This window comes from Lithobates pipiens, unplaced genomic scaffold (genome assembly GCF_037356315.1).
Source record: "Lithobates pipiens isolate NorthernLeopardFrog02 unplaced genomic scaffold, aLitPip1_a1.2 Scaffold_16, whole genome shotgun sequence".
In the NCBI taxonomy this organism is placed as follows: Eukaryota; Metazoa; Chordata; class Amphibia; order Anura; family Ranidae; genus Lithobates; species Lithobates pipiens.
Genome location: NW_027507748.1, coordinates 453,754,589 through 453,776,812, shown reverse-complemented (window position 1 = coordinate 453,776,812; position 22,224 = coordinate 453,754,589). Strand labels below are relative to the sequence as shown.

Genomic DNA, 22,224 nt, shown 5'->3' with positions numbered 1-22,224 from the left:
ATCTTTGTATAGACAGTTATGCTACTAAGCTAAGGCATCTAATCTGGTCCAATGCTTATTGTTCACTCCATATGGAATCAAAGAAAATGTGAATGCTATTTGTAGGGAATGAGCTATACTTAAAGCCTTTTTTTAATGTCTATGTCTCGTAGAAAGAAAAAAACTGTTTTGTATATGTAAAATTCAGGTATTATTCCTTATTCCTCTCTTCCCTCCAAGTTTAAAGTCTACTCTACTTTTGTTAACTTGGGCCTTGGTAACAAATGACAATCTTTTATATAACTGTTTAAGTCATATAAACTCACAAATGCAAATATTTATAAGTTTATTAATATTCCACGTGTTTGAGATGTACATTCATACCTTGTGATTTACCAAAATACACTCTCAAACTGAACATAAAATGATTTAGTGAATCAGTGTTGAAGCATGCTGGTGTTGAAGGATATGGAAATGTAAAATGATGCTGTATGACAGATTTTAAGACCAGTTTGCTTTTTGACAGGCTTGAAATCTTCCTATCTACAATCCCTGAAATGTCTGATAATCCAGACATACAAAATGTATATATGCAGCCCAACTAATTGTACTAGTTGACATGATGCTAAGAAATTTTTAGCAGGATTTTGCCAGAATGTAACATGCCCTATACGAAAGTGCTTTATTTATCACACATGGCTATGTCTCCAGGCTACAATCAAAAGGGCTACATTTGTGTGGGTAAAGCCAATGCCAAAAAAAACTTTAGGCTAAATGCCTATAACATTTTGCAAAAGCAACAAAATTCCAAAATATAAAAATAAATGCAAAGCATTGTCAAATTTACACTCAACATATTTAAAATATTACACATTTATAAAATTTCAAACAAAATAATAAATAAAACATCCACTTACATCTTTACAAAGAAACAGAAAGGTTTGCCTGTCTTGGATGTACCTAACACAAATGCCAAACTAAAATGATGAAATATTTATGTTTTCTTGTAGAGGTAAACAGGAAATTGTATGCATGTTATCCAAGTTCCTTAGGCAGAAGGAATTTGCATTAAAATAAAAAAGCGAACACTTTGGTATCTATTTTAATATGAATATTTACTTTTTTGATGTATACATCAACCAGTCGACAATGCCCTGATCATAATTGTGTCCAATTTAAATTGTGTATTAAAAATGTCAAATCAATACTAAAACCACCATGCCAGATTTTCAGCTGATTTCATTAAAATATGGCACACGGACTATTAACAACCATAACAACTTTCTTCATTCAAGGAAGAAGACAATATTATTTTATCCATTCTCATGGAATACACTCATTTGGCAAATTAACTGCAACACCCAAGTTAAGCCCCAAAGGCTTTGCGTAGGTGAATGCAAATTTAATTATTGATATCTCAAGATTTCATTTCGTAAACCTATACTATTTACAGTATTGCACTTTACTGCACTTTAATTGCATCTTACTAACATTAATTCTGTATTAATATTACTTTCTGACACCACCATTCCACCTTCTTCCTCCTTACAGTAAATACCTCTGGGATTTCCAAGTCTAATTACTTCTGAATTTTGGACATGGTGACAGCTTACAGGTAAATGGCACAGAGCACATGATACTGCATTATATTAAAAATTATAATGTCTTTGTGGTAAATATTTTTATTTTCAGGTATTGAAAGCACCAACAATTGGTGTATTGTATATATTTTTTCCAAATGTGATCTTTGGAAAAAATGAAAATAAATTATTGCTGCCTATTTTTGTGAGCAGGCTGCTACACATAATGAATGGTGATTCTTGCTTTCTCTATATCCAAAACTCCATGTATATTCAGGAGACTGTGTCTACAAAGGAAGAGTTTTATGGAAGTGAGTAATACCATTGGCAACAAAGAGATGCCATTTTTAATGGAGACCAGCCCCAGTGATTTGTTATCTACAATATATTGATCTATGTATATGAATTTTCCATGTTGTTTTCCTCAGAAACATGCAGAAGAGAAACTGAAAGCAGCCAATGGTGTAATGCTCAAGTTCCTTTTTTTGTCAAGGGTAAAGAAAAAAAATCTTTGTTTTCCATTCCTCTTCAAAATTCAACAATTGTCCAAATTATGTAAGGCTAGGTTCTTATCTGTCTTCATCTGTCTCCAGTTTCAGAATCACTGTGGTTGCAAACATTGTTCAAATTTCATGATATTTCATTCAAGCTTATTGTGAGTTTAATTAACTAAACCAAATGATGCCTTTGATAAATAATCCTTGTTGATCTTCTGCAGAGGCAGGTATAGGCCCTTTAATTGTTCTAGTATACTTGCAAAGTATTTTTACCAACCCATTTGGCGTCTGAAGAGTCATATAATGGCAGAAAAGAGAATCAAGAAGTCAGTTAATGTTTAACCAATGGCTAAATTGTCAAAGCCCCAAAGCCTCTGCATGTTTCCTGGCTTTGAGTCGCAAGTCAGCAATACTAGAGTTTTTGCTGTTGCTTTTAGCAGCTGCTGCAACCACAGCTGCTGCAGAGGCTGTGTCTGCCAATGATGCAATTGGAAGTCCAAAGGGGGGAGGAGGAAACATCAGATAGGGAGCGTGGGCAGCCAGATGTGGATGAAGATGGGGATGTGCATGGGCTACACCTTCTAACTGTAACTGAGCTTGGACCTAGAAGAAAGAAAAAAAAAACAGGTCACATCAAGTGTTTTTTTACAAGGGATATATTCATGAACACTACATAGTTATTGTACACTAGAGAATTAGGACAGTCCCCAAGATAACATCACCTGTAATCTGATATTAAGAAAATGTCATCCCATAAGTACAGAAAACCTTGATTCTTATTCAAACAGTCAAATATTGTACCTAGCTAAATTTACCTCCAGATTTCAAATTTTATTGCAACCTAGCTACTACAATTGGGGGATATTGAAATAGAATTTTAAAGGATATTTTACTCTTAAGCAAGCAAACCTGTTTCTACTTTTGAGAGTCTGAAAACCACTCAGTAAAAAATAAAGGAAAGAAAACTGAGCTTTAGTATTACTAGGAATTTAATGAAATCCTGTTTTTGGGGCTGGGTATAAATGTATTTACGTTAAGTTATATTTAACTTAGGACCCTTTAACATGGGCCCACTCCACAAGCAGAACCGCCTGCTCATTGGGGATCTGTCCACTGATCCCCACTGAGCAGGCGGCTGACAGGTCCGGGTCAGCTCAGCTGATGCAGTGGATGCAGTCCTCTTTCCTCTATGGGTGATTAGATATAAACATGTAAACCGAGCGCCTGTGCATTTACATCTGTTATCTGATCTGCCAGATGGATGGGGAAAAAATCCCTAATCCATCTGTTTTTAGTGAGTGTAAATGGACACATGCCTGTTTACATCTGCTGTTCCATAGAGGGCAATGAATGGTTGAATCGGGTTGACTTGAAAAACTTACAAGCAGTCCCTATTGGTCCATGCATGTGAAAGGGGCCTTGTAGAGACAGGACAATACATATGTTACATCAAGCTTTGTACAACAGTAATATATGATCTACTGTATAACTCAGTGAGAAAAAAATTAGTTCACAAGCAGTACCCCTATGTACCCCTATGCACAATATAACTTTACTTAAAAGCGTCAGTGTTTACAATAGTTGTGCCATACACTGTATATGGAGTTAAGCACATTTTATATATTATATGCAATACCACTTTTGGGTAATAATGTGTTCCCTGTAATTAACCATACCATATTTGGTATGGTTTCTCAAAATTTGTTAAGGTGCACCAATTTAAAGGATCTTATAATTGTTCTATTATAATTGTTCTATCACAAACAAAACTGTGTTTTAAAACTATAAATAGCTGTTTTTAAGTGTCAAAGCTGGCTATACATAAAGATTTTTTGTGAATTGGTCCGAGTTTAAAGCTTCATTATTTAGCCTTAGAAAACCTAGGACTGGCAGAAGATCAACAAAGCCATTGAATTAATTCAAGAGACAGCTGTTGCATCCTTTGGGAGTCATCATTTTGACCATGGCCATAGATTCTGCATGTTAATGCTGCCTTTTCTTACAAAGCAAACAACAAAGAATCAGACATATTTGTATAATTTACATATAGATTAGCTGACTACATGTTACTTCATGCCTAATGCCTAGGTTCATGCGCTAGCAATTACCATTTAAATATTCCACTTCCAAAACTATATGGGGCTGATTTAATAATCTTGCTTTTGTTTCAAAGAGCAAATCAACGTAAGGAAAATGTTCTACTTATGTGAGTTACTCTCATCTCGAAAAAAGTTCACTATGCTGGTGCACCTTTGAAAAACTGGGCACCTGAATTTAAAACATAATTCCTTATATATGATAACTATTAAAACATTTTTTTCTTAAGGTGATTGTAAAGGCAGAAAGTTTTTTTTATCTTAATGCATTCTATGCATTAAGATAAAAATCATTCTGTGTTCAGCAGCCCCCCTCAGCCCCTCTAATACTTACCTTATCTCAAGTCAGTGATGTCCACAAGTGCCTTTGCCATCTGGAACTCTCCCTCCTGATTGGCGGAGACACAGCAGTATTGCCATTGGCTCCCACTGCTGTCAATCAAAGTCAGTCAGCCACTGAGGAGAAAGAGGGGGTGGGGCCAAACCGTGGATCTGTGTCTGAATGGACACAGAGAGCTGTGGCTCAGGGGCCCCTATAACCAGCTACTTGCTGTGAGGACACTCAACAGGTGGGAGGTGCCAGGAGCACCGAAGAGGGAGCCGAGAAGAGAAGAATCGGGGCTGCTCTGTGCAAAACCAACTGCAACAGAGCAGGTAAGTATAACATGTTTGTTATTTTTATAGAAACTTTATAATCACTATAACTTCTAAAATTTAAATTTCACTTTCAGCTGAGCACCTCCCCTCATTATTATAACATAGAAAAACACCTTAAAGACAAGACTTTGACAAGCCAGCAGTAATTCAATATATAAAGAGATGGCTTATGATGACTTATAAAAAGGAATGGCAGCTGCAGACCACTCACCATAGTGATATGCAGCATTCTTGCCAGCGATGACTGGAGGAATTTGGTAAAGAAGTTATGATCACCTGTGGTATAAATATAAATATCCAGGATTCCATTAAGGCTGGATTTACACTTTGCTGTTTTATGTTGCATTAATGCACATACACGAACATGTGTTTTGTTCTACATAATACATACTTTAGTGAGTGTAGTTGTCATTCAAAATGAATAGCACTGCAATGCCCCAATGCTTGTGTCATGCGTTACCATATGTTATGGTAACACACACGTTACTGCATACCTTTTTGAATAGGTGTGTTTCACCCCTAAGGAATAATTCACAGTATACTGTTATCAAATTATTCCCCTTACCATATATTTTAAAGTGTAACTAAATGCAAACATTTTTTTTTACAGTTTTGGATAACGTGGGGAGGGATTAAAACCCCTGTAAGGTTTGTATTACTGTCTGTGCCCCTGTTAGAGAAAGTCAGCCTCTCTATTGGCCTTTTTATTATTATCATCAAAAGAGAAAGTAAAATAAAATCACAAATCTTGGGCTGACAAAACCCAAATAGGGACACTAGTTCTGGTGACCCTGTTGACACCCAGGATCACAAATTAAATATGAATAAGCATTCTCAATGGGAGCTGGTATTACTCTTTTACTTGCAATTAGTACTCTATTTTTTTCAAGCATTCCATATTCCTTTTGGTTAATCTTCTGTGAATTGTGTTATATTGAATGCATGTTACATGTTTTGTAAGCTTTATGTTTGTTAGATTTGAACTCTATATAAGTCAACACACCTACTGTACAGATGTGAATAAAGACTAACACTTCAACCCTTTGGTACACCCTAGTTTGTTTTTGTTTTTTTCATTTGTTTTTGCAGTACATGTAAATCAATACATTTTAATTAATTGCACAGGGAGGTAGTCCGAATTCTGCCATAATTATTTTACAGTACAGACACTGGCTTCTGAAAATGTTGTGTTTTTAGCACATACATTTACAATTAACCTACAATTAACCCCTAAACTTAACCCTTAGCCCAAACCTACCATAAACCTAAACTTAACTACATAACTTAAACCTTAACTTAAAGCCCAACCCCTAACAACCATAAATCTTCCGGAAAACTGTATTCTAGGGTAAAATACTATAAGTTTGATGATTAATGTATTGCAAGCAGAAAACATAATGTCATAAGGAAAATATGCTACAATATGTACAGCAATATTAGAACTATTATTTATTTTTATATGCAGTACTCCTAGATACTTACTTAAAATAGAATAATCTTAAAGTGGATGTAAACCCTCACATATACCCAGTGAAGTGAACTGCCTCAGATGATACACAGGGATGAAACAAATCTCCCTACATAAGTTTTATATGTATATCTGCTGTCCCCAGCTTTATATATCCTTTAGAAAGTGCCCATTATGTTAGAGATTTTCTTTTCCTGTTCAGCACTGGGAGTGGATTATTGGCATACAACCAAGACGGATGATTGGAGAAATGGCACACACCCCCACTCCTCATAGGCAAAGGAAAGAATTAATGTGCAGAGCTCTTCTGTAAATAGTTTAGCTATGTGCTAATCTATTTATAGCAACCTTCCACGACACAAACTTCAGGCTGCTTTTATCTGCCATCTTGGAGAACTTGTCAGCAGTTATTAGGCTGATAACAGAGCTACCAAACAGAAGAAACACATGGGAGAGAGCTAAAAAAAAAATACTACAGATTTACAGTATGTGCCCAGCTGAAATTTCATGAATCGGGTTTACATCTTCTTTAATTATGTACATAATTAACACTTTTTTCTACTTAAAATGTGTGATAGTTAAAGTGTTTGGTTTTACACAGAGCAGCCCCAAATCCCCACTTCATAATCCCCCCATGCTCTCTTGACTACTCCTCTTCTTGGTGTGCCTCAATAGGAAGCCAATTTGTATGGTGGCACACCTCCAGGCTCCATTCTGAGCTGTGCAGTGTGTGTCTATTGACACAGACAGTGAGGCTCAGTCCTGCCCCCTGCTCCCTCATCACAGGATCTGATTGATAGCAGCCAGAGCCAATGGCTCCCACTGCTACCAATCTGCCCTGTTAGGAGGGAGAGAGTCACTGCTCTCGGGCACAGTCCTGGGTCGGACTCAGGTAAGTATAAAGGGGGAAGGAAGGGAGCTGCACACAGAAGGTTTTTTTTTTTACCTTAATGCATACAATGCATTAGGGAAAAAAACATTCTACCTTTACAACCGCTTTCAACCGATTTTAAGGCAATATTATCTGCAGTGTACATTTTCAAATGTAGCGTGTTTTATAATATTCCATTGACACACACACACATAGATTTATTGAAAGGAAGGTTTTGGCGAGTTACCTCTGCTTGTTGAATTTATAAGATTATTACTCGAGGATCTAATATGATTTTACTTGTGAGTTTCCATTACATCAGCATTGTATCTCACTGATAATTTAATTGGTATGGGCTAGCCAACCAGAATTTCACTTGCACTTCTATTGTCCTGACAAAAATCAAGGAAATTCATTGTGATAATATGATGTCATTATCATATTTACTGGCACTGCCAAATATTGGATTTAATTTACAAAAAGAATGGAGAATGAAGGGAAGGTGTTTTCACTCTAAATACCCAAATGTACAATGAAAATAATAAAAAAAAAAACTACAGGATTTTTGCATGCACCTGATTTGGATGATTAAAATGAACACAGCTTTACTTTATTTACAAAGCTGAATGAACATTCTCTACCACTTTATTAAATAACCACCTCCCCTCCAAAAAAAATGAACTTGTTTTCACACAATTTGTTGAGTATTATGCACTGCCCCTCACAGCTAACCCAGTCACAGCTAACCCGGTTTACATATACATCTGGACAGTGCTATGAACACTATGTCCTGTAATAAAGCTAAAGTGATTGGAAAGATGTTAAACATGTATGAGTCTATGGGACTCATAGACTTAGTCTTAGAGAGTCATCCTAAAAATCTTATTGACAAACAAGATCACATGTGAGACAGAACCATGAAGAGATAGAGAGCAACCAACATAAAATAGCATTTACATTATCAAATGTATGCTATTAATTCCAGGTAATTAGAAGCAAAAAAAGTAGCCAGGGTTTAGGTAAATTAGTCTGGGTTTTGGGAGTTTGTCCGTGAAAGGTTCATAAAATGTTCTCTTATCGATATCTAAGTCAAAACACAGGATCAGTTCTATCTAAGATATGATATTTTAGGTATACTGCAGGTAAAGCTTGGGGACCTGAGTCAGCCCCTGATTTATTATATGTCTGGCAGTGTTCCAACAGTGTGATCTCCATGGCTTAGAGTGATACTAAAAGTATTGTTATTCTTATCCTTATTCTCTAAAATAATCCATACCCTTAATGGCCCTGTAATCTATTTTTTTATGAAATAGTTACTATGTTTTTGTGCCTTGTTGTAATGCCCTCCATGAGCTCCTAAACTGTTTCTTTCCCCTTCACTTTCATTTAACTGGAATGAGCAATGCATATTAGTTGTTGTCATGTGCACTGCTCCATAAACACTTCAAATTCCATTGTACATAGTCCACAGTCCCTAATAGATCTTGGGAGGGAGCAAGAGAGACAGGCTATGTTCCTATATAAAGTGGGACCATGAGGGATGAATGTAATCACATCAGGAGATTTGGAGGAGGTAAAAGACAATAGAATGTACTTTTCTGTTAACAAATATTTGGATAGATTTTTTTTTAAAACCAGAATTTTGAGTTACATTAATTCATAAATATGTTCCTGTCCACCTGGGTGTTTTGGGTGTTACTTTCCACTTTTACATAATTCAGTAATACTTCATAATGACCACAGCAGATGTGTAGACCAATGAGTCCCCAAAAGATAAAACAACATTTTGAACATCTATGAAAACCTGATAAATCAGTTTGAGTGGACTGACTGTTGTTCTATTTATCAGATAACACATATTTTACATTGCCCTATCTGCTTTAAACAATCAAGCTGATTGATGGGAAATACATAAACCTGCATATCTGGTAACTGGTGGAGTCTCCTTTATTAAAATAACTTCAACCAAAGGTGTGTAGGTTTGATTTACTAAAACTGGAAAGTGCAAAATCTGGTGCAGCTGTGCCTGGTAGCCAACCAGCTTCTAACTTCAGTTTGTTCAAAAAAGCTTTGACAAAAAAAACTGGAAGCGGATTGATTACTATGCAGAGCTGCACCAGATTTTGCACTCGTGTGGTGATTTGTATTGGATCTTCATTGGTTTGCATGACCTGTTTTTGAGTATGCCGATGTTATCAAGTCACTGAGTCATTGGTGGCTTCAGTGACTGCAAGCCCCCCTGGCCCAGAGGCAGCCAAACACTTTTCACTATGTTATATAAATAGAACAAGGCTTATTTGTTATGCAATTGTTTTCTTTCTTCAAATGTAATGCTGTATGCTTTTACCAAAAAATTTAACATATGAGTGATCTGAACATAGATTTAAAGTAAAATTTATGGTGATTTACAGCAAAACTGAGCCTGGCAATTTTTGGAGAGCTATGGTTTAATCTGCTGTTAGTTCACCAGTATTATATACTATGCGATCATGTTGTGAAATGCCTAAAGAGCACGAACTGATACTTTCTCTGACACCTGTTTGAGGGCTGCACAGCATGCCAGTGTATGGATCTTTATAGAATTCTGAATTATAAGGAGATAAGTACTAAAGGAATCCTGAGTATTTTAAATCCATTCAAAACCATTTCTAGTCTTAAACCATCCTTGGTCAGGACCACGATGAGCTCAACAGAAATCTGTTGTGAAGAACAGGTAAACAAAACCATGTGAAAATATTATAGAAATCAACGGTGTTAGGGAAATCAACCCACATATGAATTAATTAGAGAAATTGACTCTTTAGTTATAGTACTGGACTCGAGTAAAAATTTTTATGATACCATTTACCTAGAAGTTCACAGTATTTCTCCATAAATGATCTTGATTTGTTAAACATTTTAACGAAAGCAAACTCCCTCTGCTGATGTTTACAGGAATCATTATGGAATATTAACTATTCAGCTCATTAACAACCAACTGCTGCACAATACATGAGCAAGTACTTTGCTGCAGTCTGTTCCAAGAGACCCAATTGTTCCTATACTCATTCCTGCCATTTTGATTCTTACCATGGAGAAAGTAAAGCAAGATTGTCATTCAGAGAGACTGTCACATGTCCCTGCTCTAATTAGTGCCCATGGTGTGTATTTACATAAGGAAATGAAGGCTTTGTTGATGACTTTGGAACAAAATAATCATAGGAAACTATGGTTAGTTCAACTTCTGTATTTGGGAAGATACTTGAGAGTTTTATAAAAGACCACATTGAAGATTTTTTGCAATAAAACAATATTTTAAGCAATAGCATGGATTCACAAAAGACCAAAGTTGTCAAAGAAATCTAAATTCCTTTTTAGGATGCATTGAGCAAAACACATAGACAAAGGAGTGGCTGTGGATATGGTATATTTGGATTTTGTTAAAGGATAGAAAACTGGTTAAAAGACCATATTCAGAGATTAGTGATTAATAATTCATACTCTGAAAGGTTTAAGGTTATATTAGTATATCCTGAGGTTCCATGTTGGGACCTTTACTTTTTAACATATTTATCTTTCTTTTTACACAAATTTAGAAATGACATAGGGGTTTATTCACGAAAGGAAAATCTACTTTTCACTACAAGCGCACTGCAAATGCACTTAAAAGTGCACTGAAAGTGCACTTGGAAGTGCAGTTGCTGTAAATCTGGCGGGTAGATCTGAAATGAGGGGAAGCTCTGCTGATTTTATCATCCAATCATGTGCAAGCTAAAATGCTGTTTTTTATTTTACTTGCATGTCCCCCTCGGATTTACAGTGACTTCACTTCCAAGTGCACTTGGAGTGCACTTGTAGTGCAAAGTGAATTTGTCTTTCATTTTAAAAAAAAGTGTTTTTAAAAAGGACAATTTCAGTATTTGCAGATGACCCACTAAATGTAAAGGAATAATGTTCTTGAGCCAGGCTCAATGCACTATTTAATTGGGAAACTATATAGCAAATAAGGTTTAACGTTGATAAAGGTATGCATTTGGGGGCTTAAATCATACATGCATCATGCATTCTCAGAGGAGAACAGCCAGAGGATTTAATGGTAGAGAAGGACCTAGGTATTTTGATAGTTCATAGACTTAATAATAGAAAGCAATGGCATTCTGCAGTTTCTAAAGTTAGCAAAATCCTTTCTTGAATTAAAAGGGGAATAGACTCCATCGAAGGGGCATCATTTTGTACAAATCATTAGTAAGACCACATCTGGATTTTTTGGGCACAAGTATATACACTTATGATATTGGAGAAGGGCAGCCAAACTGGTCAGAGGCATGGAAGAGTTTAGCTATAAGAAAATGTTAGTTGAAGTAAATGTATTTTCTCTTGAAAAGAGGCGATTAAGGGGTTATATACTTACATGTATAAATACATAGGGGGACCATATTGTGAACTAGGTGTTGAGTTATTCACTTTCAGGTCATTACATAGGACAAGCATAGGACAACCACTCTTTACATCTGGAGGAAAAGAGATTTAACCTCCACATGTGAAAAAGCTTCTTGACAGTAGGAGCTGTGAGGATGTGGAAAAGACTCAATCAAGAACTAGTTCTGGCCAGATCAGTAGATTTGGAAGCATTCCTAAATGCAAAAAATATAACTTGAAAATAACATTTATAAGTAATAACACCAGATATTGTTAATCCAGAGAATATCCAATCACCTCCTGGAGAATCAGGAAATATTTTTTCCCCTGGGGGAACAAACTGGACCATGCTTCATAATGATTTTTGTTTTTGCCTTCCTCTGGGTCAACTGTGGGTATATATTTTGTATATGGAGGTTTTCTATTTATTTATTTTTTCTTTTGTTTGAACTAGATGGACTTGTGTCCTGTGTTTATGTAACTATGTAATTTGCATTTCAGTAACAGTAATGATTTTGGGGAAAGGAGTGCAAAAGTTGATGCAGCAGATTGCAAAGTTACCACTATGTTTGCATGCTTAGGGAATGGAAGATCTTCATTTTAATGAAGATATCACAATGTAAAACAGTATGTGAGTTCTTAGTCAAAGGAGGCTGGCCTAATTTATTATTATGAGCACCAAATCAATTTTTTTAACCTGCATATCTAGAACGTTTGCAGATGCACAACTAAAATGTTACCTTTTAATATTATTACAGACATTCCCATATTTATAAATCCATTGCTCTTTATCCGTTTAGTGAGCTGCTAAAAGTCAAAGCAGTCTTTCTTTGTTAAATATTAATTTGATTCTGCATTGTGTGCGAACATGGGACAAAATAAATATATTATAGTTTCCAATACAGACTTGATTTTAAGGGCACAGGCTCCTAGCAGCCAGTGTGGCCAAAAAAATCACAACGTTTGCAGTATGGAAGTTCAGGATTCAGTGGTCGCATACCTATTTTAGGTCAGTGACTCAGTGAGCAAAGAAACCAGAATCAGTATAACAGCCCTGGAGCCTGGTCCTTTAAAAATGAATTAGTAAATTAATCTCCACTTTAATGGAAGAATTACTTGCATAACGCTGAACTATTACTATAATAAAGCACGCAATAATTAACTTACTATGTGAAAAATAGCACAGCATACATAGAAATAATATTATTAGACTGTGCAAACAATTGGACTGATTTACTAAAGAAGCTGAGAAAAACTGTGTAAATATTTACTTTAATTATCCAATCACTTGAAAAGCATCTGCACATGATTGGTTATTCAAAGTGAGCAGGAGTTCACTTTTTTTTACATGATTGGATAATTGAAATGAGTATCCACACAATTTTAGAGTAGAGCCAAGTCCTTAGTAAATCAGATTCAATAAACTGGAACTATTTAGCTTTGTAATCATGAAATCAGTTTACACATCCAACATCTGTCATGCTACGCAATACTGTATATAAAACAAAAGGCTAGTTTTATCATATCAGAATGGTATTTTATAACATGTGCTTTCTGAAATGATAATCATTTAGGCCTAATCATATGAGACCATACTACACTAGTGTAATGGTCAACTAATGATTGCTGCATATGACCACCCTGCCAATTGTATAATTGGATTAGATTACAGAAGTTAGTTCTCTCACTCAGAAATATCAACACAGATGAACAAAAAATATACATAACATAACAATTACCTGTAAAAAGTTATTTAGAGAAAAGACCCCCTAACCTCACTATTTAATACAAATAGCTCATGTTAAAAATGGCACTATTACTACATGCATACTACTACACATTATAAAATATTTAAAAATGTAATGGTATTGCTTATAAAAGCATACTGTAGTGGGAGTAGTGAAAATAATAATACTTCGAGGTAGTAGTCATATTACATTGTCATATTCCTATCTAAACAGAGCTTCTAAAAATAAGTCTCTATCGGTACATACATACATAAAGACACACATACACACACATATATATAAATATGTATGTAAAGATGAAAGACCAGGTATATCTACATACTTTCAATTAGTTATTTTATGGTTTACTGTGAAGGAATGCATAATGACAATGGAAAGTACTTTAAATTAAACATTACTATAATTATGAACTGCAAAATATGATTTCTTCCTTCTGAGATGTAGAAGAATGGGACTATACATACCCACAAATGTATATACTGCTGGTGAATTCGTTTGCTTCCTTTATTGCTTTCTTAAATTTCTAACTTCATAACTTTTCATTAAACACAAGTGGTTTATATTTCTGTTGGAACATTTAAAGCATCCTAAAGTATATTAGAAGGCATCAGTATGCCAGCAAAGTAATGTGCCAAAGACTAAACAAAAAAGCCCAGTTGATGGCAAATGTCTGCAGAATGTACTGAGAAGTATCCCACAAACTGTGCAATGATCCTTTTAATAATTTCTTATAATAAAGATTAAAAAATGTGTGAATCTTGAATAGCAGTGTAAAGTGCTGCTATAGCATGATTAAATTATAAAATCTCAATATTCCCAAAATGGGAAAAATGTCCTATATGAATGTGGTATAGAAATTTTTCATAGTCTAAAAAACGGAAATTTGACTGATATACCTTTTCTGACAAGCATCATAGCAATCTATTCATAAGTAAAGATCTGTCTGTGCTTTTGGAAATAACTTGCATAGTTACATATTTTAACAAATATTAAGCATATAAATATGTTCAGTGTTTATTGCTACAGCAGTATTTTCTGTTTTAATGAGAAATGTAATTGTGAAAAGTAATAACTACATTTTTAGGGGATTATTTGTTTATGTCAGGTGACCTAGCTATGTTAATTTGTAGAAATATAAGGAAAATAAGCAAAATATATGAAATAGCTAAAATAAATTTAGATTTAATTGCTAAGTTGCCTAGCACACTTGGGTATTTGAAACACACCGAATATCTGGTGTGTTGAACCCCTTTAAGTTGTGTCAGATAGTGTCTTTCTCTATTTCTTAATATATTAAAAACTTTTCATTTAAAAAGTTACATTTTAACACTATATAGTACCTTATCAGGATCTTTCATTTCTAAAACTGTAACTGTTATCAAAGCTGTTTAATATTTCATTGTGAATACTGCACAAAAGAAAGCATTACATTTGAGATGACTGATTGTTGAAGTTGCTGTAATTATTTTTAATATACAACTTTTTGCAGCTAATACATAAACATATAGTTATCTATTATAAATTTTTCCCACTCACATAAAAAACTTAGCAGCTAATTTATTAAAGAGATGTTTTTTACTTCGCACATCAAATCTGCTTTTGCTGAAAATATCCATTTAAATTCCTATTTTCTTAAATCCCCACACATAATTGATTGCTTGATGGAAAGTATGTTCCCTAGCAGAAGAGCAAATATTACTCATTTAGTAAGTCATCCCCAGTGTTAAAAACTACCTAGCAGGACAGAAATATAAAGAGTTATTTGATGTAGCAGTAACAAAGATGTGCCATACAATGTAGGAATTTACATAAATCACAGAACAATATGTACTCATTGTACATGTAGTACATGTACATGTGGGACATTAAATATGAGTATATTTATGTTACAGGAAAGCATTTTCATGTATGCTAGCACATATAAAAGAAATAGTAGGTCTGCCTGCAAGTATCTTTTTTGTTTTTTTTAAACAAAATGAATCTATTGGGTCTCTTATAATGTAATTAGTTAACCTGCATTTATATTTTTACAAACTAAGAAAAAAAAACATTACAAACCAGTATAATTCAAAATATAATTCCAATAATACTATTTAATCGATAAACTGTATATATATATATATATATATATACAGTTTATTTATTAATCTAAAAAAATAGAGGAAATAGTTTATTATCTAAATGTCAGGTAAAATCATAAAAACATCATGCTCCACCTTGTAACATTTTAACCTTGATTGTTCTGCCCGTTATCCAGATTGATGTATTTGAACCACACAGTGTTAGGGCCTGAATTGCTAAATTAAGCTCACACTGTCAGGGAGCAGTGTTCACTTTTCCTCACTGGCAAACAAATGTTCACTTGCTCCCACAGCCCTGTGAATGTGCACATGAACAGAACGTACTCAACATCTAGGATGTACTATAGCTGACTATTACTGATTAAAACTATTACTGATAAAAACATTTTTCATTCTAGTTTTCATTCTAAAGTTTTCATTCTAAATATTATCCAGCAAAAAAAGGGTAATACCACATGTAGAACATCAAATACCATTGTAAAATTCTACTTTTGTGAATAAGTCTAATAATAATAATAAAAAAAATATATATATATATATATATATATATATATATATATATATATATATATATATATATATATATATATATATATAATTATTATTATTATTATTATTATCTTCAGTTAGCCAACATAATGCATAATCTGTATTTTCACTTTTGGCTACTGTGTTACATATTTTTTTTATTATAATGCTCCATGGTCAGTTATAAATATACATATTGCTTGAATGAGTGGGTATGGATCAGTACACTAAAAAAACTGTAAGCTAATCATAACATGTGTCATTGATTTGAGTGTCTGCTGCCCTCTCCTTTGATTTTAATCAATCAAGGTGTTTGAAAGTACATCTGCACACATTACCAACCTATCCCCCACATTTTTCTACAAATACTTCCAGGAAATCAGTTATACCTACGTTGGATGTTCTCATGTGCATTGACTTTGATGTGGACTGAAAGATCATCTATGTGTATCTTTATGTGCACACCTTGGCCAATGTGAGACTCTCTCTGTATTGATCATAATGATCCATCTAATGTAATTTCATGCTTTATCATTAAAATTATAAAATATAAAAAGAAATATATTGCTCTTTAAATCTCTAGTGATATTTGCGAATAGCATAGCATAAATGCTTTCTTGCAAAAATTGTACTTGAAATGTTATAAAAGTTAAAATGGTAACAGAGATTAATTAAAATTAAATATAAGATAGTAATTTTTTTTTTATCAATTTGCTCAAGGTGAAATAAATTACAATAGTTATGGTAATAAAAATACTAAAACTTCACTAGAGCATTGTAAAAGTCATTTTATTTCATCTAAAATCCCAACTTGTCTTGTTGCATGCATTTCACACATATAGACATGTACACTGAGTATTAGTAAATTAGGGTAAGGAATTGATGCTGCATTGCCTCAGGCTGATGACTAATCATGCTTATGAATTTAGTAAATCAAGGGTAATTAGAAAGCAAGACAGTAGAGAGGAGTAAATGTTACAAACATATATTATCTACAATCTCATGCTACCACTGCTGAGTAATCAGCAGTGGCAGGTCACTGTTTTTTTTTTACATTTTATTTAACTCTATGACATTTCTATAGAAAGTTTTTTACAGATAAAGTCAGACTTCTCAACATTGCTCTGAGCCTGCACACTTCAGTAAATTATTCTATATGACTAAACTCTGAATATATTTTATACTGTATATGTAATATTTCAAGCACTCACAGAAAGAAACATATGATTTTAGTGACCAACTGTTCTCTTGTATGTGACAGATTACCTCTAAACAATACATGCCCATTTTTAAGAAGTTAACTTGTCTCTTGACTATGACCCAGTTTAAATTTTAAAGTCTCTTTATTTTAAAGAAATAGTAGCAAAAAGCAGTAGTGAAGTTGGGCATTAAAATTAAAGAACCCAGAACATTATTTTAGTGATGACAGGGAGTTAACCACACCATTTATGAGTTTCCTAGTGAAAATGAGCAAAAAAGCATTTTTGGATCAAGCAAAAACCTCCCATAGGAGATAACCAAATTTATCAGTTTGAACTTGGTGAATTCATTTTAGTCTAACACTCATTAGAGCCATTTGTATTTATAGGTTGTAAAAAAAAATGATGAAGGTGAAATGTTATATGTAAAACTGTTTTTCACGTTTTGCTTTTTGATGTAAAAGTATTAGAAATACTAAAAGTAACATGAAACATAACTTTAAATATATATATGCTGTAGCTCCATAATTAATTTGTCAATATGTAAGGCTATAGACAATTGTAGGTATTAAACTACTGTTTTTTGTAGAACTACTAATCAGTGGAGCTATTAAATAAAAATAAAAAATAAAAAAATATTTCATAGGATTATGGGGTTGTTTTAAAAATAAAGCAGAGGCCTGCTTTCAGCCTAAATACCTAATCATAGTCATTGGAAATTTAAACAAAATACATTTTCTCTAAATCTACTTGGGCATTCAAAATAAAGACAGCGCATAGGTAAAAATGTCTCCTTTAGCAGCCGTTTCATGTGTATTTTTTGTTTTCTGTCAGTGAGAAAACTAACTTGAAATCCATCTATATATCTATATATTTTTTTTTAAAAAGTGTTATTTTACTTTTTTACATTTTAGTTAGAGCAGGTAAATAACTCAGCTGACATTATTTCTGTCACTGTTGTTGAATTAATTTAACTTTTAGATAATGAGTGTTTTTAGTATTGCATAAGTACCCAATAATGCACATAACATTTTTATGTTTGTTTTTTCCTATAAATTTTTACCATATTTATATTAAATACATGTGCAAATTGAAGCGTGGTTGCATTAAAACTAACTTTTAAAGTTATAATAAAATGGCCTTTTTTCACTTAGAAAAACAAAAGCAGATACAAAATAGCTAAAATATAGTAAGGTTGTTAAAAGAATAAGATTTTTGGCTTCAACTGATATGCATGGTAATTTCCATTAGCTGAATGAGGCGAAGGTGTGCTCACTTCAATCACCCATTCACGTGCAAAAAAATCCTGTTTTTTATGTTTTTTTTTTTTTTATTTCCCTGCATGTAATTGAGTAATCTAAGATAAGTGAAAATTTCCTTATAAAGTAAATATACTCTACTGCTTTAGTAAATCAACAGAAAAGTTTAAAAGAATATTACCATAAAAAAAACACTGACCTTAAAGAACAAATAATATTGTGGATAATTATTTGGCAAATACTATTATCTATTAAATTAGGACTATGTAGAATTTATATGAAACTGCTTTGCTGAGAAAGTTTGGTTTTAAAATTGTGACCCTCTATTAGCTTTATGATAATGTCTAGAAACATGAAAATCATCCAAATTAAGTTTTGAGACTAACCTTGAACGCATTATACTTGCTGTCATTTTTGTAAGATTATTATTGCCCAGTATACTTCTCTACAATCTGCCCTGTACAACATTTTATAAATAATTACCGTATATAAATAGAAATATGGTGCCACAGCTAAGTGAAAATGTGTTTACTGTACATACTAAACAAATTTTATCCTCTGAATATGCTGTGTATACAGTTTGAAAAGTGATTTATAAATATAATTGGAAGCATAAATGAGACGTGAATGAACCATTTGTACAGTTGTGGATTTCATACTAATATATCTGGCTTTTATAACTCAAACAATTTCATGGAGCAGAAGGCAGCTGAGTGCAAATTTTAGAAAGCAAGGACATAAATTAGCACTAAGAAAGCCCAGAGACCACATCCTACGTGCAGAACAGGAAATCCGTAAGTTTAGTATATACACTATGAAAATGTAAATGTTCCTAAAAAATAAATGAGATAGCTTCAATTTTCTTCCACACCAACCCTGGTCAAAGATAAAGCTGCCTACAGATTATTTTACAAGTTTTTAAAATGGTAAAGAAACACATGGCCCTCAACTGGAACACCATGACCCTGATTTCTTAAAGGGGTAGAAAGTGTTCCCTTTGCAAAGGAAGTTACTTAATTTCATGAATATGTATAAAGTTCACTTTGCGTGAAATGCCCAATCACATCAAAGGAAATACAACAGGCATTTTTTCTTGCACATGATTGGGTGACTGAAGTTTGCACAACGTCTTCACATGCACTACCCCTTTAGGAAATCAGAGTTCATATCTCAATTTGGGAGAATAATTTACTAGAACAGTCGATTTTATGTCATTAAGTACATTGGTTAGCTAAAAAGGGTAGAGCATGTAAGTAAAAAGAATAAGACTGTAAATATTAATTTATTAAACTGAGGTTGAGTTTACACCATTGGTATATCTCTGGAGGTTCAACAAAACTTGCAACAAATCTGCTAAACACAGCACTGAACCCTATTTAAGTCTATAGGAGTTGAATATTTTCACTTTTCTGACCTTTTTCAAGTCGACGTTAAAAGCTTTTTTTAAAAGGGACAATACACACTGTTTACAAAAATGTTTACTGTCACTTCCAAAAAAGGACATGGTGCCCCCCTGATATTGCATAAATCATCCTTAATCAAACAAACCAAACATGAACTCCTGTAGCAAATAACAGATCTTCACCAGCTTCTATATGTTGACAATCCTGGCATCATTGGTCAAATACAGTAGTCATGAGTATATAGGGATCATTAATTTTGTTGTAGTAGTGCTAGTACAAAATAATGTCATAACACAAACATGAGTTTTGGGCTTGGCAGGAAAACCTGCCAAATATGGCTAATTTGTTTGAACCAAGAACAACCATGTACTCTGAGCGCTTATAGCAATAGATCATAAGTGAATGTGAGTGAGAATGGGAGGACCTAGGGTTGCCCTATGCTGCTGTCAATATACACTTATATTGTAGTGTAATACAAAAAAACACAAACAACAATGACAGCGCTAGGTGTCCTTGGTATACACATTACCTCATTAGTGTGCACTGAGGGCATGAGCGCTGTCGCTGTTGTTTGTGTTCATTTTCTGAACCCAAGCTCGTCCCATTAATTTCAACACTTTCACTGTCAAACATGAGAAAATAACTGACTTTCTGTCATACTTATTTCTACTGCACAGTGACTGTACTTAACTGCTTCACTCTTATAATGCAAGTCTATAGGTTAAGTCAGACTAAATAAAACAGATTTTGCATGTCTATAAGACAAACTGGGTCTTTAACAAAAATAATAAAACACTCAAAAAAAAATATGCTTTCATATGTATGTCACCATAGAGGTGATTTTCTAAAGGAATGCATCATGTTACATTTACTCATTAAATAAAGTAACCCTAAAATATGTATTTACTAAAAAAAAGTACAGTATAGTTTCCCCCAAAAAGATTTTCAGTGATTAACTAGAAACCCCTTTGCTTATTCAAAATAGTAAGGCTCTGCTGTTTTAATATTAGACAATGACGTTTTTAAAGTGATGGTGCTCCAGTGTTTCATTTAATTCTCCAGGCTAGAACTGCTTTGCACTGAAAAGGGTCTGGGAGCTTTAAGTGTTCTAGCAGCCTTGAGATTGCTATTTTCACACAAGGAACAGATGATTCAAAGTAACACCTATCATCCCTCAACGTCCAACAGATGTAAGACTTTTGAACTTTATAGAATAAAATGGTAAACCCCTTTAATATATTCAGCTTTTTGAAGTAAACATTTTAGAAAATACTCAAAGTACTAAATAAACACTTTGAGTATTACTTTTACTCTACACCTTGAGGTTCTTTACTAATTGATCCTAAGGAATAACAAAAAATATTAAAAAATCCTAATATAAGGGTTTTCCCTTTCATGCTCTAAGCAATCAAGAAAGGGTCACCCTTAGCAAATTAAAGTTTTTTTTATAATCATACTATAAAGAAAAATTATAATTGCCAAAAAAATACTAAAATAGGTCATTTTCCAAAGAAGACTCGGTTTTTTTACTTTTAGTTTGTCACTTATATCATAGAGCATCTTGAAAATGTGACCATCTAGGCATTGGAAGAATGCACAACTTTCCCCTTTCCTACCAGAAGATATTTTTACAGGCTATTAAAGAGCATACCTAAAGCCAATTTTTTTTTCTAGTTTTGAATAGAATGTGAAATGGTTAGACCTTCTGTCACACAGCTGTATCCTAGCTAAGGATATTCATCCTCAGGACCTCAAACAAGCAGGAGGAAAGTTCAACACTAATCTTAGAAAGTATTATTTTAGCAAAAGAGTACCGTATATACTCGAGTATAGGCCGACCCGAATATAAGCCGAGGCCCCCAATTTACCCCCAAAAAAACTGGCAAACTTATTGACTCGTGTATAAGCCGAGGGTGAGACATGCCTGTCCATCCCTGTGTGTGTGTCCGTCCATCCCTGTGTGTCCGTCCATCCCTGTGTGTCCGTCCATCCCTGTGTGTCCGTCCATCCCTGTGTGTCCGTCCATCCATCCCTGTGTGTGTGTGTGTCCATCCATCCATCCATCCCTGTGTGTGTGTGTCTCCATCCATCCATCCATCCACCCCTGTGTGTGTGTGTCTCCATCCATCCATCCATCCCTGTGTGTGTGTGTCTCCATCCATCCATCCCTGTGTGTGTCTCCATCCATCTGTGTGTGTGTGTGTGTGTGTGTGTGTGTGTGTGTGTGTGTGTGTGTGTGTGTGTGTGTGTGTGTGTGTGTGTGTGTGTGTGTGTGTGTGTGTGTGTGTCCAGCCTACCTTTGTCCCGAGCCTCCGTCCCGTGCCTTGCCTCCTTGCCTCCGTCCCGTGCCGTGCCTTGCCTTGCCTTGCATCCGTCCCGTGTCGTGCCTTGCCTTGCCCCCGTCCCGTCCCGTCCCGTCCCGTGCCGTGCCGTGCCTTGCCTTGCCTCCGTCCCGTGCCC

General features: G+C 34.2%; 1 protein-coding gene across 4 annotated transcripts in view; it reads right to left on the bottom strand.

Moving 5' to 3' along the window:
• Window positions 1–311: 311 nt before the first annotated feature.
• LOC143983301 (short stature homeobox protein) overlaps window positions 312–22,224 on the bottom strand; it is a 59,883-nt gene continuing 37,970 nt past the window's right edge. For 2 of the 4 annotated variants that reach the window (XM_077482827.1, XM_077482826.1), the window contains exons 5-6: window positions 5,021–5,085; window positions 2,511–2,659 (exon numbers count right to left, since the gene is read on the bottom strand). In XM_077482827.1, coding sequence (XP_077338953.1) covers window positions 2,638–2,659; window positions 5,021–5,085 — 87 coding nt within the window. In that variant the 3' untranslated portion in view covers window positions 2,511–2,637. Of the gene's footprint in view, window positions 2,660–5,020; window positions 5,086–22,224 lie in introns of all 4 variants that reach the window. The other 2 variants (XM_077482825.1, XM_077482824.1) reach the window with 1 other exon arrangement.